We start from the raw sequence: 27,351 nt of genomic DNA, 5'->3' as shown, positions 1-27,351 counted from the left end.
ATTAGTCGAAAGATGAGGAACATTATGGATGTATGTTTTAAAAACGTTGAGATGAGATTTTATAACGTGTATTACGTAGATTATTCAGACAACTGAGCTTATCCTCACAATGTTTAGGCTGATGTAGCCGCCAGCCTTCTTCAGGTGCAATTGGAATAGATTGTTCTCAGCATGGCTCCTAAAGTTACAATAATTCGAACAATATAACGATATAGGAGAGCGGAAAGTTGATCTTGGGTTAGGGTTACTTTCTCCAACCCTGCACTGGCACTTTTATTATTGTTTCATTTCCTCTTATTGCATGAGCGATGTTTCTGACAAAGTGGGAAGAAGTGCTGTTTTCTAGGCTCGAATCTATTTATCTAGTTCTTATCTATAACTGGTTTTTGACTGCAAAGTATTTTTTTATCTCCTTAGATCAAGTGGTTTTATGCTTTGTCTGAAGCGACTTACATTAAACACTTGAGCTTCTTCATAGGCATTTTGTTTAATTCGGGAATCTGTATAGATTTCCGAACCAAATCGATTATTTTATCCCCGCGATAGATTATTCTCATTCTCCATAACCGAGTTTTGAGTAATTCTTGAGAACCCTCATCCTGGCAAAAGGAACTCCTCGCTACAAAAACATCTACAAAATTGTGGATGGCCTATGCCCCTCCAGGGGTATAGGTCATCCACAATTTAATGGATGCATTTATATATTTTTTAAACTCTCATTCACATTAAAGAAGGCATAGTGCCACTTGGACATATGGATCTACTATTTGGGACCATATACACACGGACAATATGTAGGGAGTTGGGCAGCAACATGTATGCTCACATTACAGTTAAACTTCTGCATTTTAGTAAAACCAGGGCAACAGGGAACCGAGAGGAAATTCCAAAGTGTTACAATTCGAAGGGAGAAATGATTAGAGTAGGAGACTTTCCGGTCTCCGGGGATCTCTACAGTGAAGGGGTGGAATTTTGCTGCTTGTCAAGGGATATTTACATCGAGATGGCACAAGTGCTACGAGTTTGTCAGAGCCCATCTCTTTAAGAGACTTATATAACAAGCATAGGAATGCAAGATTTCGGGAATAGGGCGGAGGCTGGAGTTTGGTTTATAGTGCAGAGTATTAGGTTGGCGACTGCTTTTTTTTTATCCTGTCTAAGGAGAAGAAAAACTAGTGGTGACGTGTGACAAAGGTCACCCATATTCTTTGCAGCAGGCTTGGCAATGCCCTCAACGTATTTGGTCCAGTGATATCTTTCCCGATTCCGATACAATTACTGATTTTGTATTAAATTCCCAATTCCGATACTATTACTGATTCCAATTCTTTCCCCTGGCGTAAAGTACGCTTTAATATGATAGGTTATTTGTCCAGATTTCGTATATATTATTATAGATTCGTGATTTCCAAATTAAAAACAAAAGAATTTGGGTGCCATGAGCTAGAATCGAAACCAAAACTGTAGCATTAAAAGCTGGCGACGTTACCACTGTACTAACGTGACACGCATATAAACTAATTAAAAGAATAAACTAAGATGAACGTACAAAATTTTAATTTTATTCATTGTGGACCACTATCCTTATCTTTTCTTAGTTGCTTCGTGAAGATGAAAATAATAGTCTGCAATAAATTAATAAATAATACTCATCTCAATAATGAATTCCAATTAAATAATGTACAAAATGTGTAACGATTTTTTTTTCAATTTTCTCGATTTTTGACCCCTTAAAAACTATTTTAACCGGCTAAAGACTCATAAAAGAACGGACCGTAAAAAATCCAATCATTTGAGGACCCTAGCGCCGCTCTGCAACTTTTAGTTTCGGTGGAGATAGAGTTTGAAAATATTAAGACAGAAAGACAGACAGACAGACATATAGCCTTTTATATATTAGGTTTTAAAGGTTGAGCCCCCTTATTTGTGCATAAAATTAAATTTACAGTCGTGGTTACTGACGTGAGCCGGAAAGACTTGCGTTCCAGTTTGTTGCTTGGATATGAATAATCAAAGTTGAAACTTACGACCGTTATGCTTCCCTGTATATAACTGTATGTACCTGCTTTGAAATGTACTATTTTATTTTAAATATAAAACATCGTTTTTGGTAAATTATATTTACCAAAAAAACAGCCAATTAGTTTTCGAATTGTTTATAACTCTCGTTTCTCTTATTCTCTTTACAGCAACCACTCCTCCTATTCCTACTACCACGACCACTCCTACCACTACCACCACTCCTACCACTACGACTACTCCTACCACTACCACCACTCCTACCACTACAACTACTCCTACCACTACGACTACTCCTACCACTACGACCACTCCTACCACTACGACCACTCCTACCACTACCACCACTCCTACCACTACAACTACTCCTACCACTACGACTACTCCTACCACTACAACCACTCCTACCACTACGACCACTCCTACTACTACGACTACTCCTACCACTACGACCACTCCTACCACTACGACCACTCCTACCACTACGACTACTCCAACAACTACGACCACTCCTACCACTACCACCACTCCTACCACTACGACTACTCCTACCACTACGACTACTCCTACCACTACGACTACTCCTACCACTACGACCACTCCTACCACTACAACTACTCCAACAACTACGACCACTCCTACCACTACCACCACTCCTACCACTACGACTACTCCTACCACTACAACCACTCCTACGACTACGACTACTCCTACCACTACGGGGACATTTCCACCACCTGCACTGCAATGTCCTATACAGTATACAGCCCTGATGCAAAGTAAGTCCAATTAAGTTATTAAAATAATTTATCTGCGTGTGTATTTTTTAACCCTAGATTTCGAAATCGATTTTGTATTTACTTTTTTGTCGTATTTTACTTCAGTTAGTTTTAAGAGATCAAGGGGCTAATCCCTCCTGGAGCTAACACTTGATTTAAATTTATATCCGAGAGCTCTTTTAAGAATAGACGCTGTTCCCTTTATGGCTGCTATTTGTATTTCGTTACAGCTTGGGATTGCTTCTATGTGTGACACGATCGAAAGTAAGTTTTGGTTGTTGTCCCTAATAGCTTTTCCTTTGGTAAGAGAGAAGATCTTATCTGTACCTCAAATATATTATTTTTCTTTCTTCACCATTTCTCATACTGTTACATGAATGACCCGGTCTAATCCGGGTTGACATGCTAGTATATATATGTGTATAGGTGTGTATACATATATGTATGTTCATGAATTAAAATGAGGCATGTTTTGAAAAGATTGACAGGAAAAAGTGACAGAAGGAAAAAGATTGAGTTGGAGATTTGATTGTCAACTGAGTGGACGCCACGATAATTCTCTCTGTCACTTCTCCACTCTCTCTATCTACCACAAGCAAGAACAACAGGAGAAATAAAAAACGGACTGTTGATTACACCAATGATTGTTGTGTTTTGAATTCTTAAAGAGGGTTTATAATATAACAATACCTTGCGTAAGCGAAACAGTGAAAAATAATTTTCTTCTCCTCAACAGACCACTTTACAAGATTACTGTTCTTTTTTTTTTTTGCTGGTCTTTGTTTGGGTTTGCCGAACTCCAGGACTAGAGTTGGTCTGGTCTGGTGGAGTATCCAGCATAGTGTTGTTACTTGTGGCAACATCACTAGGAGAATTCGCACCGTTGCTTTCCTCATATGACCCAGTGCTGAGCCATGCCGAGGGGATCTTTTTATTCTGGGCGACATCCTGCCAGTTTGTAGATTGTGAACTTTTCATTTTTGTTTTAATGTTTGGTCAGGGTTTACTCCAAACTTGAAGCATCTTCCTGTAAAATTTTCCGACAAACCCCTGTACAGAGAGAACGAAGATACCCGAGGTTGGTATCTAGTAGGAATTCAAGTCCTCTACCAAGAAGGGAAATAGATATGTAAGCAATGTGCGCAACGTTTCGTTTTTATTGGGCTCAAAATAATCTTCAAGGATATGGAAGGCGTGAAAGTCAAAAAGCACGACCAACTTATATATCTGCATAGCGTAACACTGCGCATGAGCGCGTGGAAAATAGCAGCAGCAGCGAAGGATGGTCGGCATGCAAAGAGATTAGCAGCAGCAGTAACAGAAAAACGCGCGTATGCAAATTAGGAAGTGTGCGCGAGAAGAGGAAGAAAAAAAGGAGAAACAAATGCAACACGTGTTCGGAGAAAAAGAAAGTCGACGTCGAATAAAATGGATGTGTAAATACGAAGGCGAGGAGTGTCCGGCTAATACCAACGTGCGGTCGAAACAATTATAACGGTAATAAAAACAACAACAACTTTTGTTGGACAAAAAAAAAAAAAAATGTCGATCCAGATTTTTATTTTTTTATTTATTGCCTTCATTTGTTTGCACCGGAAACGTTACAACAATTACGTCCGGAAAATGCCTTCGAACTGGTCTAATTTCTTCGTCCTTCCGGTGTCATTAGACCTTGGACTAAAATTAGATCTTTTAACACATCTCTCAATGATTCCGTTAAATTAAATACCTCACACTGTGTGTTGGCCGTACCTGCATACGTGACAAAATCATAATTCTCATGTTTTACGATATTTAAGTATTTATATTGCATGTGAAACAGTCTATCTTTTTTTTTATTAAAAATTTTTGACAAAATTTCTTTTTGCGTTACTAAATGATATGTCTTCTGTTATTTTTTAAGAATTAAATTCACGTATTTCGTATTTTCTTCTGTCCCCGACTTTTGTGACAATAGCGTGATTTTTTTTTCTCCGTCCAACCATTATTCGCATCTTTTCGTAAATGTTATTTACAACTTACGAAACTCAGCTGGAGACGTTGTAATCAATATCCGGTCGTATTTAAAATTCAGAGAATAAAATTCGTTTAATTCATCTATAATATAAATCTCATGTATGTATGTATGTATGTATGTATGTATGTATGTATGTCTACCTAACTTTCGACAGAAGCGACGGATTTTCACGAGATCGATATCGTTTTGAAGCTTGGCCCTTCAGACGAAAATTATCGAAAAATTGGATAAAAACATTAATTCCTTCACCCTGCTGGACACTTTTCTACAAGGAGGGGTAACTTTTGTTGCCGATATTTGCGAAAGTAATCCCTTCTTTTTGCTTGACTAGCCTTAACTTAAACATTCACCACTTCCGGTTGGCGATGGACGCAACAGTAAAGACGTCACGTTTTTTTTCACGTTCTTTTCGTCCTTCGCGGTACGGGTTCCAGCCTACCTTCCTACTATCACTTTTTTTTTTTTGCTCAACACGCACTTCCAAACACCCGGGCAACGGCGGGCATCCAGACTAGTCTATAATCTATTATATAAAAGGCAAAAATCTGTTAAAATGTATGTATGTTTGCCTAAAACTTTACACAGAAGCGACTGATTTTCAATTTTCACGAAATCGGTATCGTTTTGAAGCTCGACCCTTTGGACGACAAATATCGAAAAATTGGTTAAAAACATTGTCCTTCACCCTTTCCTGGGCACTTTTCTACAGAGAGGGGTAACAAAAAACCGTTCCATCATGAAAATTTAGCCAAACACGCATGCGCAAAAAATGTTTTTTCTTGAATTAGTTAAAATATAAAAAAGAAACGACCTACCTTCGCTCACGCGATCATAAACCAGCCATTATAAAGGCAGCATTGATATTTTTTTTTCGATTTTTAAAGTTTTAAGATTGAAACGGTTATTTATGCCATTTTTGCTTTCATTTATTTTATTTTATTTTTCCATCACGTTCGCTGTTTTTTTTTTGTTTTTCCGATTTCTTTCAAGAAGTTTTAACATTTAAACAAGGTTATTTACGCCATTTCTTTCGGGCTCGCTTATTCTTTAGTTTGCATCACGTTCGCTGTTTTTTTTGTTTTTGTTTTTCCGATTAAAAAATATTATAATAATTAAATAGGGTTATTTCGTTCGCTTATTCTTTATTTTCTATTTTGTATTCATTTATTCCCCCACCTCACCACACCCGGGCAACGCCTGGTACCCCCGCTAGTCTATAACATAAATCTCACCTGTCTGGTTAAATGTATGTATGTGTGCATTTTTGTATGTCTTACTAAACTTTTGACAGAAGCGACGGATTTTTACGAGATCGGTATCGTTTTGGAGCTTGGCCCTTCGGACGAAAATTATCGAAAAATTGGATAAAAACATTAATTCCTTCACTCTCAACTGGACACTTTTCTACAAGGAGGGGTCGCCGATATTTTCGAAAGTCATCCCCACTTTTCGACTGACTAGCCTTAATTTAAACATGCGCCACTTCCTGTTTAGCGATGGACGCAAGAGCAAAGACGTAACCTTTTTCACGTTCTTTTCCCCCTTCGAGGTACGGGTTCCAGCTTGCCTTCCTACTATCACTTTTTCTTTTTTTGCTGAACATACACCTTCAAACAGTCGGGCAACGCCGGGAACCCAGGCTAGTCTAATATATAAAGGGACAAATGTGTGTGTGTTTGTATGTCTCGCAAAAACTTTAGACAGAGGCGACAGATCCTCACAAGATCGGTATCGTTTTAATGCTCGACCCTTCGGACGACAAATATCGAAAAATTGAACAAAAACTAATTCCTTCACCCCAAATTAAGCAGTTTTCTACAAAGAGGAGTCGGTTTTTTGGACTAGGCATTTTCGGTTGAATTGACCTCGCTTAATTTCAACGTTCCGAACTTCCGGTCGAACTGCCTGCCTACTACCACTTTTTTTTTCTCTCTCCACCCAAACTGTCTACTGTTGTCCCCCTCCCTACTACCTTTTTATTTTTTATTCCCCCACCCATCTCGGGGTTCTTTACTCGCCCCAAGCAACGCCGGGGAACCACTCTACTCTACCACGTTTGCTAAGCTTCTTGCCATCGCCTTAGATAAATGTATATTCGTTTTGTTTATTGTTTGTGTTACTTTTGCAGTTGGACCCACAGTATATGGCTTCAAAGGCGACGAAATTGAAGAGTTAGATAGTAATGGTAATAAGATATCATCAAAGAAGATCAACACTGAATATCCAGGAGTTACAACCGTAGATGCAGCAGCTTATTCACCCACTCTTCAACAAGTGTTCCTCATAGTAGGTAAGTTATAAAAAATGCGCATACACATGTACATACAACAACAGATTAAGACATCGTAATTTGCACATGCCTGTATAAATACCAATATTAATATACGAGGGGCATTCCAAAAGTAATGTCCCATATTTTTTTTATTCCGTCCGATTAGGGGAGAGCGGATTGCAAATTGCATTGATATGATAAAAGAACTTGAGCAGTCATCACCTGAATGTTTCATCACTATGTTGCAGATATTGACGGTGTGAGACCCTAAGGAAGCAACCCTTGTCGCAAAGATGCGTCATTGAGAATAGTGATGACTATGTGGAAAATAAATTCAGGAGCACTCACTTTAACTTTTTGAGCTCAAAATAGGAGGCTTTACTTTTGGAACAGCTCTCGTACTATTGGAATTCTCTGGACCCTTATTCTGGGAATACATAAATAACCTGGATATATATATATATATATATATATATATACATATATATATATATATATATATATATATATATATATATATAACTTCAATTCACTACTTTTGAAAACATGTTCTTTTATTTTCTCATAAGAGTATATGGTTATAGATCTCTTTCATTAACAATTCATCACTCTGTTGCAGATATTGATTCATGTGTGTCTGTGTGTGGCGCACATAAGTATATATATGTATATATTCATAATATAAATATACATATATATATACATACATATGTATATATGCATAATATATATAATATATATATATAAATATATATACATACATAATATATATATAGATATATATATATACATAATATATATACATATATATATACATAATATATATGTAGATATATATATATATATAATATATACATATATCCATAATATCTCTCTCTCTCTCTATATATATATATATACATAATATATATATATATATATATATATATAGAGAGAGAGAGAGAGAGAGAGATAATATATATGCATACATAATATATATATATATATATATATATATATATATATGCATGCATACACAATACATACATACACACATAATATATGTATATATACATACTATATGTATATATACATAATATATATATACATACATAATATATATACATACATAATATATATACATATATATATGCATATATATATGTATATATATATGTATGCATACGTAGGTGTGCACACATACGTATACACACACACACATATATTTCTATATATTGTACATTTTAGAAATATATATGGCACTTTTGTTACACGGAATTTTATGCGTTTAATACTCGTGAGTATTCGTCATGGAATCGATCTTAATTCGCGTTTTAATATGTTCGCATGATATTTGGTTTGCTAGTCAGCCAATCAGATTCTTTGTTATTAAAACACCAATTTATCGTAGCCAATGTTTGTACGTTTGTAACGTAGTGCATCATACTAATTAATGAATAAATGACTACCAAATGAATAAACTATTACAAAATTAGGCTATAATCGAAAAACAAACTGAAACCAGGTAACTTCCCCCCCCCACAAAAAAAGAAGAGAAAACCAACATCACTAAAGAAAAGAAAACTCAGGGACGGCAAAAAGCGAACATAGAAAGAAGTAAATTAAAAGTCAAGTGAATCTCTGTCTAATAAACGCACACAGATTGGGGGGTTCGAGCTATGGTATAGTAAGCCCCGCTTATGGGCCGTAGATACGGTGATACGCGTGTCCATTGATAACCGTCTCATGAGTAAAATAAACAAATCAATAAAAAAAACAACGTTTTATATATATATATATATATATATATATATATATATATATATATATATATATATGTGTGTGTGTGTGTGTGTGTGTGTGTGTGTGTGTGTGTTTACATATAAAAATATGGAGCAATCAATCTGAAAAGAGAAAACTACCTCCCGATCTCTTAGGGTAAGAAAATACAGACTTAATTCATGTACTGTTGAAATTTTTATATATATATATATATATATATATATATATATATATATATATATATATATATGCATATATATGTCTATATGTACACACATATATATGTACATATATATGTATATATATGTGTATATATATATGTATGATTGATATATAGTTTGCTTGAAGCATTGTAGTATATGTATGTATTAGAGAATTAGAAGGCTATAACAATGCAAGGAATGAGATATAGTCGGTGTTGTTGGAAAAAGACGAGAACAAGTGGCAATTTACAAATCAATAACTACATACATATATGTCTATATATACATACATTTATTCAGCTGTATTAGATACAAATGTCTTACTTGTTATGTCTGCGACAATATCCATAATAATTTCGGAAAAAATTTCCTTTTCAAATGGTAGACGTGACAGATCGATTCAAAGCATGCTAGATGATGGAGCGGAAATTGAATGGCTGTGTGAAGCCTCAGAGCAAATGTAAGGAGGGGTTTTATGTATGGCCTGTTTTAGTTAGTTAACATATTTTTTGTTTCTTTTTTATAAAAAATCTTTGTATATATATATATACTTATTTATTTATTTTTTAGCTTATAACTTGTTGCTTTAACGTAAGCTTTTTTAAATTTTGTATATTCTATGTCTATTTTGTTGTCTTTATTATTATTTTTTTCTGCTGCTCTGTATTATTCATTTATTTGTCTAATTTATTGACATACTAGCATATTCAGTGGAATGACTTGGTGTATCTAGCTCACACAAGTCGCTAGCAGGCTGGTACGGGTTAGCTTTTGAAGGAGAGAAGTAGAAGGGGGACGTGAGAGAGGATATATATATGTATATATATATGTATATATATACATATATATGTGTATATATATGTATATATATGTATATATGTATATATATGTATATATGTATATGTATATATATGTATATATATGACATTTCTGAATTTTTGAGATGAGGATTGAATATTTGTATTATTATTCATTGGGTACTGGCCAATGCCTACATGGAATACTTTGAGGAAATGGAATTAGCATCAACACCACTAAAGCCAACAATGTGGTTGTGATTTGTAGATGACACATTCATACTCTGGCCCCATCAGGAAGATGTTGAAACGTTACTAGACCATGTGAAATCGATCCAACTACATAGTTCACAATGGAAAAAGAAAATAACAATAAATTATCGTTCTTAGATGTGCTGATAACTCGCACAGGTCAGGAGTTTATGTCATCTGTATACGGAAAGCCAACTTTGACTGGACAGTATCTAAACTACAACTCCCACCATCCATATAATGTAAAGAAAAGAATCGTTCGTTGCTTAAAACACCGAGCAAAAGCAATATGTAGTAACATCAGTGCATATCAAGAGGAGATGGACAGTTTAAGAGAAAACCTCCACCAACAACTATCCAGAGAGAGAGCATGACATCAGCTCCAAGAAATCTGGACCAAACACAAAAGGACACCATTCAGAAACTCACCACAGTTTGTATACCATATATGAAAGGCTTGTCTGAAAAACTTCAACGAATATGTAATCTATATGACATCAGGACAGTATTCAGGAGTGATTAAACTTTCCGGAAACAGCTTGTGAGAGTAAAGCCCCCTACAGAAAAAAAAGCATGACTAAGAACTGTGTATATTAAATCCTATGTAAATGTGGAAAACTATACAGAGGTGAAACGTGTCGTCCATTGAAAGTACGGTTAGATAAACGTCGAAAAGCCGTAGTACGTAGAGAGACTGAAAAGTCAGGTATAGCTGACCATATCTGGAAAGAAAATGGAAACCATCTACCATTATGGGACGAAGTAAAAATTATAGATAGAGAGGAATGGCGGAGAGTAAGACGACTGAAAGAAGCAGCAAATATTCTGGGGAATAACCAACTACTAAGTAGACCTAGTATAGAATAGAATGCAATGCGATATGGGAACCAGTAATTATAAAGAATAGATAATATATACAAGTAATAAGTAAAAACATTAATATATACAACTAATACGTATAGAGATAGATATAAAATAATATATAGTAATAAATAGTGATATTTATAACTAGAAATAAAAATAGATTTAAGGTTCCTAAAATTCGTACTAGAATTGTCCGCAAGGACACGTACCGCAGTGATTAGATACTGGTGAAAAATCAATTGTAAAAGTCATTATATATATATATATATATATATATATATATATATATATATATATATATATATATATAAAAGTGAACATGTCTATCTGTGTGTGTGTGTGTGTCTGTGTACATTTCCCTACGCAATAACTCTGTCAATTTTTAGTTTACAGACTCGAAATTTGATATACAGAGTACTGAGATTTAGGAAAGTCGATTTGATTGGGTTTTGGCCAGAAACTTGGCGATTAAGGGGTCAATGTTCAACGATTTGACCTTTGAGAACTCTACCAAACTTATCCGACAATTTTGGGTCTATGCACTTGAAATTTTAGATATAGATTCCTTGGACATGGATCTAACTTAATAACTTGATTTGAGTCCAAAACAATAAATTTTAAGGAGTTATAATAGGGGTCAAATTAAAAAAAAATTGACCTCTGCGGTCTCTTCCAAATTACTCAGACAATTTCTGGTCTAAATATTTGAAATTTTACATAAAGGGTATTCAGAGATAGGGCAAGCTTTTGCATCAGTTTGGGTCGAAAATATTTAGTTATCAATATATAAATGTATGTATGTATGTCTGTTTGCATGTCTGTCTTAAACTTTCAATAGAGGCAACGGATTTTACCAAGATCAGTATCGTTTTAAAGTTCGACCTTTCATACGACAAATATCGAAAAATTGGCTAAAAACATTAATATCTTCCCCTTCAACTAGGCACTTTTCTACAGGGGGGGTCACTTTTTTCGCGGATATTTTTGAAAGTTATTCTCTCCTTTAGATTGCCTAGCCTTAATTTTAAAAAATGTCGCTTCCGGTTTGGTGGTGGTTGTAACAGCATAAACGTTAGGTTTTACCCCGTTCTTTTCCTCCTTTGCGGTATGGGTTCGAGCCTGCCTTCCTACTACCACTTTGTTTTTGTTTTTTTTGCTCAACATACACATCCAAAAACCCGGGCAACGCCGGGCTGAAATGCTAGTATATCTATAAAAGTGATCGTGTCTCTGTGTCTGTGTGTCCGTCTGTCTGTATGTGTGTCTGTGTACATTTCCCTACGCAATAACTCTGCCAATTTTTAGTCTGTAGACTCGAAATTTGATATACAGGGTACTGAGATTTGGAAAAATCGATGTGATCGATTTCCGGCCAGAAATTTGGCTGCTAAGGGGTCAAAGTTCAACGATTTGACCTTTGAGAACTCTGCCAAACTCCTCCGACAATTTTGGGTCTACGCACTTGAAATTTTAGATATAGGTTCCTTGGACATGGATCTAATTTAATAACTCGATTTGAGCCCAAAACAATAAATGTTAAGGGGTCATAATAGGGGTCAAATGGAAAAAATTGACCTTTTTTTTTTTTGCTCAGCATACACCTCCAAACACCCGGACAACGTCGGACCAAAATGCTAGTATATTATAAAGTAGAATATAGTAATTCATATATTTTTTATGTATTTTCATACGCATATATATATTTGTATATGAGCACACACACATATAAGCATATATATATATATATATATATATATATATATATATATATATATATATATATATAAAAGTGAACGTGTCTGTCTGTCTGTCTGTCTGTGTACATTTCCCTACGCAATAACTCTGTCAATTTTTAGTCTATAGACTCGAAATTTGAAATACCGGGTACTGAGATTTGGGAAAATCGATGTGACGGGTGTCAGCCAGAATTTTGCTTTTAAGGGGTCAAATTTCAACGATTTGACCTTTAAGAACTCTACCAAACTCCTCCGACAATTTTGGGTCTAGACACTTGAAATTTTAGATATAGGTTCCTTGAACCTGGATCTAACTTAATAAAGTGATTTGAGCCCGAAACTATAAATTTTAAGGGGTCATAATAGGGGTCAAATTAAAAAAAATTGACTTTTTTTTGTTTTGCTAAGCGTACACCTCAAAACACCCGGGCAAAGCCGGGCTAAAATGCTAGTATATGTATATAAACATACAGGTAATCTAGGTGCAAAAACAATAAAATTTGGCTGGCGAAAACGTGACTGATTAGTCATTTGGTTAGGTCGGCGTATAGTCGAATGACTTAAGCACAAAGGATAAGTTTGCATATATACACCAGAGAGCTAAACAGATAGAAAAAGCGGAAGCGTTAGATCAGGTCTCTCTATGTAGAAATCTTCCGACGGGAAAGCATTTGGAATAAAAACTGTCTGAAAATATTACTGGAGAATCCTGGTCGTTTTTTTCTTCTAATAAGTAAAGAAAAATATATAGAAACATATGTTGGTGGAAAAAAAATTGTTAAATGTCTCGATAAAAAAAAAAAAGAAATATGTCGAGCAGACTAGCAAAAAACAAGAAAAGAAAAAAAGGAAACGTATTGAAATTTTAACTTTATTGATTTGTGTAAGGGTTTGTTTTGTTTAATCTGTCAATCAACTTGACAGGATGTCTATAGTTGCACTTTTAGAAAATTGTGGTTATAGGAAAAAGAAAAACACACAAATAGTTAAGTATACTTTTGGAATTGCATTAAGATTTTATTTGTTTTATTTTGGTGCTGAAGAATAAATTTTTACTGTGTTAAATTGTCCTGCATGTATTTGGTTGGTCCAAAAATAATGTCGTTTTTTGACGTTCAACTTCAAAGATCATAACTCCTTTCATAATAAACTTTATTAATCGAAATAAGAACCATTAGAATCAACACATTTTTGCCAACGAGAAACAAGTTTATCTATTCCATTAGCATAGAAATCCGGAGTTCTGGAAGCGATGATGTCATTGAAGGCCGATGCGTCATCATCTCGGCTTTTGAAGTATTTTTTTTTTGCGCAGGAAGTTGTCGAAATGCTTGAAAAAGTGACAATCGGTGGGCGAGTGTTCTAGTGATTATGGCGGATTAAGCAGAGTCTTATAGCCCAATTCGTTCAGCTTCTGCAGGGTCAGTTGACAACATGCGGGCAAGCGTTTTGATGGAGGAGAAGTGGTTCATATTGACCAATCTCGGACACATACGTTGACGCTTCTGGTGCATTTTGTCAATTTGTCGGTAGTACTTCCCTGCTGCAATCGTTTCACCCGGATTCAAGAAGCTGTGATGGATGAGACTGATCGCAGACCACCGAACAGTCACCATAATCTTTTTTTTTGCGCAATTTCGGCTTCGGGAACTGTAGAGGAGTTCTCCAACATCCAACCACTGTGCTGAACATCGTTAGTTGTCGTAGAGGATCCACTTCTCATCACACGTCACAATCCGCTCGAGAAATGGGTCGTTTTTGTTGCGCAGAAAGAGCGTAGAGAACCTTTCCAAACGACGACTTTTTTTATTATCGTTCAATTCATGCGGCACTCATTTATCCAACTTTTTTGACTTCGACCTCGAGTTCAACAACAACTTCTCGTATGGTTTTGCCAGGATCGGTCTCAATTAAGGCGTTCAAATCTTCGTTATTAACCGCAGTCATCCGGCCACGGCCGTCTTCATCTTCGAGTCTCTCGTCATTATTGCGAAATTTCTTTAACCGCCGTTGTACCACATGTTCGTTAGTGGTTCCTGAGCCAGATGCATCATTGATACCACGAGCTGCTTCGGCAGCTTTTCGGCCTAGTTTGAAGTGAAATAAGAAAATCGTGCGGATTTGAATTTTGTCCATGCTGTCTAAAAGCCTGCAGCGGTTGAGAACGGTAATGAACAGATTGAGAACGGTAACAAATAATACGATTCGATAGAGCGAAAAACGCGCTTCAAAATGATATATAACTGTTATATTTATATCAGTGAATTAATCTAGAAATCATGTATAAAAGTAACGATATTGTTTTTGCACCAACCTAATAATTATAATATGTTTTAAAAACATGTAATTGTGATGTAATCTATATAATTATAAAACTCAAATGACCTTGTAACGAGTGTTGTAACCCAACATCTGTTTACGACTTCCGGTTGCGCATGTGTACATAAACATAAATCCATAACAGCGTAAACAAATAAACACAAATTGCTGCTTTTGCAGAATTTTACCTGCGCACTGAAATATTAACGTTATTATTTCGAAATTATTATTTAACATGGGAAGGGTGAGGATGTTTTGCAACTATTCTGTATTACAAGTATACTGTCGAAATTTTCTTACAAATAAATCAACTTTGACCCGTTGACAACGTATTGTTTTACTGTGTACGTTTTCAGCGTCCCAATTGTTTTTTTTTCGCGTTAAAATTATCTAAATAATTGTTCATACTTTCTGCAATTTTTACATCGTTCATTTCCGTATTACGTTTAAGTTATTTTAACGCAATTTTCTTACAAATAAATTTACTTTAACCTTTGGCAACCATAAGAGCATTTTACAACGTATTGTTTTACTGTGTACGTTTTCAGCGTCCCAATTGTTTTTTTTTCGCGTTTAAATTAAACGATATATCAAAATCTGAATAATGCAGATTTACCTATAAGTATGGCAAACCACTTATAATTCAATGGCTGTAAGTTTTTTTGTTCAAAAATAAATAATTATAAACAGAACGACTCATAGACATCTATCTATAATCTTTTTTCATTTTTAATATACTTTCATAGAAATGTTTTTGTTATGTCACAAAAACTATTTTCTTTACGTCACAAGTGTCACGCTCATACATTAATTCCATAGCTAATATAACATACTGACCCAACGGATCACGAGTACTCTAGTTATATATATTATAGACTAGCGGGGGTACCCGGCGTTGCCCGAGTGTTTGTTTCCGGGACGGGGGGGAGTTTTAAAAAATGTTATGGTAGGTAAGTAGGAAGGATCAAACCCGGAGTCATGAGTAAAAGTAGGAAAATAAAGTGTGAAAAGAAACAAACAAAAAAAACATCTGCAACGTTAACAGTTCGGCCACCAAGAAAAGTCCATTGCAGTTGTTTAGGAAAAAAAAAAAAAAAAAAAAAAACGACTACGGTAGGTCGGCGCGAACGTGAAAATATAATGTGAATTGTCCAGCACGCTAACCACTACACCACAGAGCACTGCAGGTTAGTTTAGTGATTTTAAATAACTTTGCATGAAAGAACTACGAAGCCAAACCGGTGTTCTCTTCTCAACTGTTCCTTGTGAACGATCCCCAAACGGTGTTAAGTGGTGGCAGGGGGAGGAGGAATTTATTAGAGAGAAAATATTTTACCACTTCCATTGATCTTAACCGATTTTGGCCGTGACTTCTCAGCAGAAAAAGTATAGAAATCTAAGATTATCGAGGAATTTGAGAAATAATAAGCCTATAACACACCTCAGATATTGTTCTGCCGTTTGTGCATATTATATTTGCATGAAATATCTTGATTTTTAATCCTATTAATGTCAAAATCAGATGGGAAAAAATGAGTTCATTTTATTTATATAGATAGAAGAAGAAGATAGATAGATAGAAGAGATAGAGAAGAGAAGAGAAGAAGATATATGTATTTGTCTTAGAAGAATGGAATGCTGATTTTATTAGCTAAAGAGAAAAAACAGTTGGACAGTGAATATATTTAGAAGAATTTGGGGGTCAGCATATTTTATTAGAATTCTACGAAAGGGATACACGGTGTTGAATTTACGTATGTAGTTGAATATTTTATTGTTTTCGGGAGCGTTTGCCAAAGTATTTTTTGTCAGGATTTTTTTCGATTCAAAGGCAGGAAAGCACAATGGAAATTGCTCTTGTGGAGAAGAATTCATTTTCTGCAAGCTATGGGCTAAGATCGCTGGTTGAAGCTGCAACTAGGAAAGGAAACCATGCCCCCCCCCGCCGCCACATAGGATACAATTGCAGATGGAGCCGTTCTGTGCGCTATGGCGAGTTTCAAAACGTGCAATTTTGGAGAGACAAAGAATTCCCTCCCAATACAGGAACGGACGGTTATAAGGGAAATAGGGGTCCATTATGTTGAGATTCATTCCAGGGAAGAAGAAGAAGAAGAAGAAGAAGAAGAAGAAGAAGAAGAAGAAGAAGAAAAGATAAATAAAACAAGTGAAGTATGCATGGTCCTCCGTGAGTGCACAGTGAACGAGGCATAAAAAATGACTAAATTCCTCATTTAGCCCCCAAATCCACAAAGGACGTCAAATCCTGGTGAAAATTCAACAAACGGTGCAGTTTTAGGCCTTAACATGTAAATTTGAGTTCTGTACCATGCAAAAAAAAAAAAAAAAAAAAAAATGACTAAGTCCATCATTAAGCCCCCAAAGTTCCCAAAGACCTTAACATATTTTAAAATTGAGTTCAGCACCATGCAAAACTGCTAAATAGACATACACAGAAAATTTTGGACAAATATGGTAAAATAGTTCTCAAAAATGGAGTGTTTTGATTTTCCCTAAAAGAGCCCCTGGGGCACACCCAAGAGTTATTGCGAAGTATAGACAAACAAAATTATATAGAAATCAGTTAGTTACAACTTTTCAGAAAGTTTTATAGAAATCCAAGGCATCATTTTTTTTTTAATAAGCACAAAAGTATAAATTTTAGCCATTTTAATCCGAAAGGCAACCCTAGGGGGAGGGGTAACCTGAGTTTTCCCGGAAAATCCGTTTTGTCACTTTTTATTCATATCATGTTTAATGTTTGTTCAAAATTAAAAAAAAATCCCAGGCGTAGTTATTGAGAAAAGTGCGGACAGACGAACGGACAAGGGTAAATTTACCCCTCATTTTGTCGAAGGACCAATAAAGATACCGCCAATACGTAACAATTCAATGAGTAGATAGGTTAATAACAGGAATGATAGTTTAATAAGATACCGTGTTAAATTTTTAGAAAGGTATGAATGTGGGATAGCCTTGTTTTGATTTTTGGGGGCTCTAGTGAAGGAAAAATCACACAGGTCACGACGATAGGAACTAGTATGCGCTGTATGGTCTTGGCGAGGCTGGTAAGTTAGTTAAAGCGTCATGTTTTCCGGATTCTCTGCCACGTTCCGAGAATCCAGGCTTGAGAAATTCGAGGTACCTTATATAATTAGGAGTTAGGGTTAGGATTAGGGTTAGGAGTTGATCAGTTATTACTGTAGGTAGGGATCTCAAAAATAAAAAATTCCAATAAGGAATAATATATATATATACCAATCGGTACGGACCCAAAGCGTGCCAGAGGTAATTGGTCAAAAATGTGGTGAGACGACAACAGCTACGGATGGCAGTGATGGCTGAGAATGCAGTTAGGAGATTCGAAGTTCCTATCCGTCGCGGTTACCACCTGACGAAGGCCAGAGGAAGTTGGCCGAAACGTTGTGCACCAATAAAAAGATAAGATGAGACTAATAGTCCGAAATAAAATAAAATTAACATACAATGCTCATCTCAAAAATAAAAAATTCCAATAAGGAATAATATATATATATACATCAAATCTGTTGCCAAGGTAGCTGAATAAATGGTGGGATCCTTCTATCGATCCAGTAGATATCTCACTGCTGATGCAATTCTCTACATATATAAGAGCCAAGTACGTCCAAGGATGGAGTATTGTTTCCACATCTGGGCAGGAAGCAGCTTATCCTGCCTTGATAGACTTTGTATGCACTTTTCTCTCCCCTGCAACCTCTTTCTCACAGAAGAGATGTTATGAGTCTGTCTCTGCGTTATCGTTATTTTCACGACAAGTGCTCGCTCGTCTGAGCTCCAATCTCTGGTCCCCCCTCGCCAAACTTTAACGAGAAATACTCGTCTAGCTGAAAACACTATCAATAATTTCCCTCACTCTTTATATGTGCCTAAACCTAAACGTAGATTCCATGAACAAAGTTTCTTTCTTAGAACTGCACGCCCGTGAAACTGTTTTCCGTTGCTTACTTTCCAGATGACTACAATATGGTTGTCTTCAAGTCTAACGTAAACAAGTTCTTGATGAGCCGTTCCACTTAAGTTAACAAATTTACCGAATTTCCATTACTAACGATTACTATATTGTCCAATTGACTACTGTACACTCTTTAACCTTTATCCTCAAATGGCCTCTGGGCCTTGATAAGTGGTGATGCCTATGTAAAAAAAAACTATCGAACGAAGAGTCGTCGAGTTTGGTGGAGAAGCAAATGAAACCTCTGTTGTTATGATAGAAAGGGTGGCTGGATTAAACAGCTGTACACCCAAAGGAGAAATGTCATGAGATCGGTACAGAGTTCCAGTTTGAATAAAATTAAGAGAGTCGGTTGGTAAAGAGCTGACTAAAAAAAAAAAAAAAAAAAAAAAGAAAAAAAAGTTGTTTATGGATGGAGTCTGACCTTTCTTAGCCCGGGGGTGTGCAAACCTATGAACGAACAGGCTAAGGGCAGGAACAAAATGTACGGAACAACCCAAAGAATAAAAACGCGCAGTCCGCATCTAAACAAAAAAAATGACAAAAAAAAAAAAAAAAAACCACGCCAAAGTATAACCTATTGTATTTGTTTTCCGAAGGTTCCTCAGTGTACAAGTACCAAAATAATGTACCGATTCCTGGTACACCTACAAGCGTGGGAATAAGTCCTCTCGCGGCAGCAATCAATGGAGACACCCTCACTCTTATAGTGGTAAGTAGAATTTACTTATCTCTACATAAACTTCAAGGGCTACCCGGCATAAAATATATAATTTATATATCTAGAAATATATAAATAATATACAAGAATGTATAAATTATATACATAGGAATATATAAACAATATACATAAAATATAAATATAATACACATAGAAATATAAAAGTAATACACGTAGAATGTATATGAATAAGTAATATAAATAATAAATTGCATACATAAAAATATATGTAGAAATAAAAACTAATTTTACTTAGAAATATATAAAATACCCATAGAAGTATATAACTAATTTACATAGAAATATATAAGTAATATAGACAGAAATATATAAATATAATACATTGAATTATACAAATAATCAACACAGAAATATATAAATAATTTACATAGAAATATAAAAAAAAAACTTACATAGAAATATATAAAAAAACTTACACACACACACACACACACACACACACACACACACACACACACACATATATATCTATCAAATAATAGAAATATATTAATAATAAATATCGAAATATAAATGATATACATAGAACTATATAAATAATATAAAAAATTTATGAAGAATATATGAAAATGATTTACATAGAAATGTACAAGAATTAACGGGACTTGTACAGTTTAATCAAGACATTAAAAAATGAATATATTGAAAATGTTTAAATTGAATTAAATTGAATTTAAGTGATTTTTTGGAGAATTTCATTTCATAACGGATACCTGTTATAAAATATTAATAGTTTTTGTTTTACAGCGAAAAAACAATTTGTTATGATACCGAGCAAAAGGTTCGATTTTTAGGAAGAAAAGCTAGTATTAAAGATGGGAAGGGAGTGTCGGCGTTCTAAATTGAGTTATCTCCCCGTGGCGTTTCTAAAAATCAAAATAAATGTAAAAACTTCAAAGATGTCTACCATTCAACGTGTTTTTTCCGCTGCAAAAAAAAAAAAAAAAAAAAAAAACTACTTGATCAAATAAGTGAATTTTTTTTCGGAGATCTTCAGTTCGAAACGGATACGTACAATATAAACTCTTTTTTCGATATTTTCATTTTTAATGTCTTGATTAAACTGTACAAGTACCGAATTTACATACCATTACAACAAAATATACATAAATATATATGAATAAGATACATAGAAATATTAAAAAATTGTCGTAGAAATAATATAAATAGAATTATATAAATAATATACATCGAAATATATAAATAATATATCTAGAATTATATGAATAATATACATAGAAATAGGAAAATACATGAAATATATAAATTATAAGCATAGAATTATATAAATAATATACATAAAAATAAATAAAAAATATGCATAAAGTATATGAAAATTATTTATAGTAATAGATAAAAATATAAGCAAAAATATATAAGTTACATAGTAAAATAATTTTGATAGTAATATATAAATAATATCCGTAGAAAAATGTGAATAATATACATATAGATTATAAATAATATACAGTAATAGATAATATAAACAAAAATATATAAATAATATACATAAACATATATAGATAAAATACATAGAATTATATAAATAATTTACATAGAAATATATAAATAATACACAATGAATTTTATCAATAATTTACATGGAAATATATAAATAATATACTTAGGAATATATGAATAATTTACATAGAAATGTATAAATAAAAGAAATATATAGATTATTTACATAGAAATATATAAATAAAAGAAATATATCAATAATTTACATAGAACTATATAAATAAAAGAAATATATAAATTATTTACATAGAAATGTATAAATAAAAGAAATATATGAATAATGTACATAGAAATATATAAATAAAAGAAATATATAAATAATTTACATAGAACTATATAAATAAAAGAAATATATAAATTATTTACATAGAAATATATAAATAAAAGAAATAGACAAATAATTTACATAGAAATATATAAATAAAAGAAATATATAAATAATTTACATAGAAATATATAAATAAAAGAAATATATAAATATTTACATTAAAATATATAAATAAAAGAAATATATAAATAATTTACATAGAAATATATAAGTAAAAGAAATATATAAATAATTTACATAGAATATATAAATATTATATATAGGAATATATAAACAATATCCAAAGAATTATATAAATAATTTACAAAGAAATATACAAATAATTTATATAGAAATATATGAATAATATACATAGAAATATAGAAATATACAATTTACACATACATATATAAATAATATAACAGACATATATAAATAATATATATATATATATGAAGAAAAATACATAGTAACATATCAAAACTATACATAGAAATATATAAAGAATATACATAGAAATATATAAGTATATATTTTACAACTGAACATGTCAAGAATATACATAGAAATATATAAATAATATACATAAAAATATATAAATAATATACATAGAAATATATAAATAATATACATAGAAATATATAAATAATATACATAGAAATATATAAATAATATACATAGAAATATATAAATAATATGCATAGAAATATATAAATAATATTCATAGAAATATATAAATAATATACATAGAAATATATAAATAATATTCATAGAAATATATAAATAATATACAAAGAAATATATAAATAATATACATAGAAATATATAAATAATATACATAGAAATATATAAATAATATGCATAGAAATATATAAATAATATACATAGAAATATATAAATAATATACATAGAAATATATAAATAATATTCATAGAAATATATAAATAATATACATAGATATATATAAATAATATACATAGAAATATATAAATAATATACATAGAAATATATAAATAATATGCATAGAGATATATAAATAATATACATAGAAATATATAAATAATATACATAGAAATATATAAATAATATACATAAAAATATATAAATAATATACATAGAAATATATAAATGATATACATATAAATATATAATTAATATACATAGAAATATATAAATAATATGCATAGAAATATATAAATAATATACATAGAAATATATAAATAATATACATAGAAATATATAAATAATATACATAGAAATATATAAATAATATGCATATAAATATATAAATAATATGCATAGAAATATATAAATAATATACATAGAAATATATAAATAATATACATAGAAATATATAAATGATATACATAGAAATATATAAATAATATACATATAAATATATAAATAATATACATAGAAATATATAAATAATATACATAGAAATATATAAATAATATGCATAGAAATATATAAATAATATGCATATAAATATATAAATAATATACATAGAAATATATAAATAATATACATAGAAATATATAAATAATATACATAGAAATATATAAATAATATACATAGAAATATATAAATAATATGCATAGAAATATATAAATAATATTCATAGAAATATATAAATAATATACATAGAAATATATAAATAATATTCATAGAAATATATAAATAATATACATAGATATATATAAATAATATACATAGAAATATATAAAGAATATACATAGAAATATATAAATAATATACATAGATACATATAAATAATATACATAGAAATATATAAATAATATACATAGAAATATATAAATAATATGCATAGAGATATATAAATAATATACATAGAAATATATAAATAATATACATAGAAATATATAAATAATATACATAAAAATATATAAATAATATACATAGAAATATATAAATGATATACATATAAATATATAATTAATATACATAGAAATATATAAATAATATGCATAGAAATATATAAATAATATACATAGAAATATATAAATAATATACATAGAAATATATAAATAATATACATAGAAATATATAAATAATATGCATATAAATATATAAATAATATGCATAGAAATATATAAATAATATACATAGAAATATATAAATAATATACATAGAAATATATAAATGATATACATAGAAATATATAAATAATATACATATAAATATATAAATAATATACATAGAAATATATAAATAATATACATCGAAATATATAAATAATATGCATAGAAATATATAAATAATATGCATATAAATATATAAATAATATACATAGAAATATATAAATAATATACATAGAAATATATAAATAATATACATAGAAATATATAAATAATATACATAGAAATATATAAATAATATGCATAGAAATATATAAATAATATTCATAGAAATATATAAATAATATACATAGAAATATATAAATAATATTCATAGAAATATATAAATAATATACATAGATATATATAAATAATATACATCGAAATATATAAATAATATATCTAGAATTATATGAATAATATACATAGAAATAGGAAAATACATGAAATATATAAATTATAAGCATAGAATTATATAAATAATATACATAAAAATAAATAAAAAATATGCATAAAGTATATGAAAATTATTTATAGTAATAGATAAAAATATAAGCAAAAATATATAAGTTACATAGTAAAATAATTTTGATAGTAATATATAAATAATATCCGTAGAAAAATGTGAATAATATACATATAGATTATAAATAATATACAGTAATAGATAATATAAACAAAAATATATAAATAATATACATAAACATATATAGATAAAATACATAGAATTATATAAATAATTTACATAGAAATATATAAATAATACACAATGAATTTTATCAATAATTTACATGGAAATATATAAATAATATACTTAGGAATATATGAATAATTTACATAGAAATGTATAAATAAAAGAAATATATAGATTATTTACATAGAAATATATAAATAAAAGAAATATATCAATAATTTACATAGAACTATATAAATAAAAGAAATATATAAATTATTTACATAGAAATGTATAAATAAAAGAAATATATGAATAATGTACATAGAAATATATAAATAAAAGAAATATATAAATAATTTACATAGAACTATATAAATAAAAGAAATATATAAATTATTTACATAGAAATATATAAATAAAAGAAATAGACAAATAATTTACATAGAAATATATAAATAAAAGAAATATATGAATAATTTACATAGAAATATATAAATAAAAGAAATATATAAATATTTACATTAAAATATATAAATAAAAGAAATATATAAATAATTTACATAGAAATATATAAGTAAAAGAAATATATAAATAATTTACATAGAATATATAAATATTATATATAGGAATATATAAACAATATCCAAAGAATTATATAAATAATTTACAAAGAAATATACAAATAATTTATATAGAAATATATGAATAATATACATAGAAATATAGAAATATACAATTTACACGTACATATATAAATAATATAACAGACATATATAAATAATATATATATATATATGAAGAAAAATACATAGTAACATATCAAAACTATACATAGAAATATATAAAGAATATACATAGAAATATATAAGTATATATTTTACAACTGAACATGTCAAGAATATACATAGAAATATATAAATAATATACATAAAAATATATAAATAATATACATAGAAATATATAAATAATATACATAGAAATATATAAATAATATACATAGAAATATATAAATAATATACATAGAAATATATAAATAATATGCATAGAAATATATAAATAATATTCATAGAAATATATAAATAATATACATAGAAATATATAAATAATATTCATAGAAATATATAAATAATATACAAAGAAATATATAAATAATATACATATAAATATATAAATAATATACATAGAAATATATAAATAATATGCATAGAAATATATAAATAATATTAATAGAAATATATAAATAATATACATAGAAATATATAAATAATATTCATAGAAATATATAAATAATATACATAGATATATATAAATAATATACATAGAAATATATAAATAATATACATAGAAATATATAAATAATATGCATAGAGATATATAAATAATATACATAGAAATATATAAATAATATACATAGAAATATATAAATAATATACATAAAAATATATAAATAATATACATAGAAATATATAAATGATATACATATAAATATATAATTAATATACATAGAAATATATAAATAATATGCATAGAAATATATAAATAATATACATAGAAATATATAAATAATATACATAGAAATATATAAATAATATACATAGAAATATATAAATAATATGCATATAAATATATAAATAATATGCATAGAAATATATAAATAATATACATAGAAATATATAAATAATATACATAGAAATATATAAATGATATACATAGAAATATATAAATAATATACATATAAATATATAAATAATATACATAGAAATATATAAATAATATACATAGAAATATATAAATAATATGCATAGAAATATATAAATAATATGCATATAAATATATAAAAAATATATACATAGAAATATATAAATAATATACATAGAAATATATAAATAATATACGTAGAAATATATAAATAATATACATAGAAATATATAAATAATATGCATAGAAATATATAAATAATATTCATAGAAATATATAAATAATATACATAGAAATATATAAATAATATTCATAGAAATATATAAATAATATACATAGATATATATAAATAATATACATAGAAATATATAAATAATATACATAGAAATATATAAATAATATACATAGATATATATAAATAATATACATAGAAATATATAAATAATATACATAGAAATATATAAATAATATGCATAGAGATATATAAATAATATACATAGAAATATATAAATAATATACATAGAAATATATAAATAATATACATAAAAGTATATAAATAATATACATAGAAATATATAAATGATATACATATAAATATATAATTAATATACATAGAAATATATAAATAATATGCATAGAAATATATAAATAATATACATAGAAATATATAAATAATATACATAGAAATATATAAATAATATACATAGAAATATATAAATAATATGCATATAAATATATAAATAATATGCATAGAAATATATAAATAATATACATAGAAATATATAAATAATATACATAGAAATATATAAATGATATACATATAAATATATAAATAATATACATATAAATATATAAATAATATACATAGAAATATATAAATAATATACATAGAAATATATAAATAATATGCATAGAAATATATAAATAATATGCATATAAATATATAAATAATATACATAGAAATATATAAATAATATACATAGAAATATATAAATAATATACATAGAAATATATAAATAATATACATAGAAATATATAAATAATATGCATAGAAATATATAAATAATATTCATAGAAATATATAAATAATATACATAGAAATATATAAATAATATTCATAGAAATATATAAATAATATACATAGATATATATAAATAATATACATAGAAATATATAAATAATATACATAGAAATATATAAATAATATGCATAGAGATATATAAATAATACACATAGAAATATATAAATAATATACA

General features: G+C 29.2%; 1 protein-coding gene across 1 annotated transcript in view; it reads left to right on the top strand.

Annotated features, from left to right (window-relative positions):
- Nucleotides 1-27,351, top strand: part of LOC145297759 (uncharacterized) — a 125,098-nt gene that overhangs the window by 86,547 nt on the left and 11,200 nt on the right. Inside the window, exons 7-9 of the mRNA XM_080144001.1 lie at nt 2,190-2,798; nt 6,944-7,105; nt 19,613-19,725. Coding sequence (XP_080000127.1) covers nt 2,190-2,798; nt 6,944-7,105; nt 19,613-19,725 — 884 coding nt within the window. The remainder of the gene's footprint in view (nt 1-2,189; nt 2,799-6,943; nt 7,106-19,612; nt 19,726-27,351) is intronic.

Source organism: Euprymna scolopes, chromosome 18, assembly GCF_053919585.1.
Source record: "Euprymna scolopes isolate OS-2025 chromosome 18, ASM5391958v1, whole genome shotgun sequence".
NCBI classification, from domain to species: domain Eukaryota; kingdom Metazoa; phylum Mollusca; class Cephalopoda; order Sepiida; family Sepiolidae; genus Euprymna; species Euprymna scolopes.
This window is presented reverse-complemented; position numbering and strand designations above follow the sequence as displayed.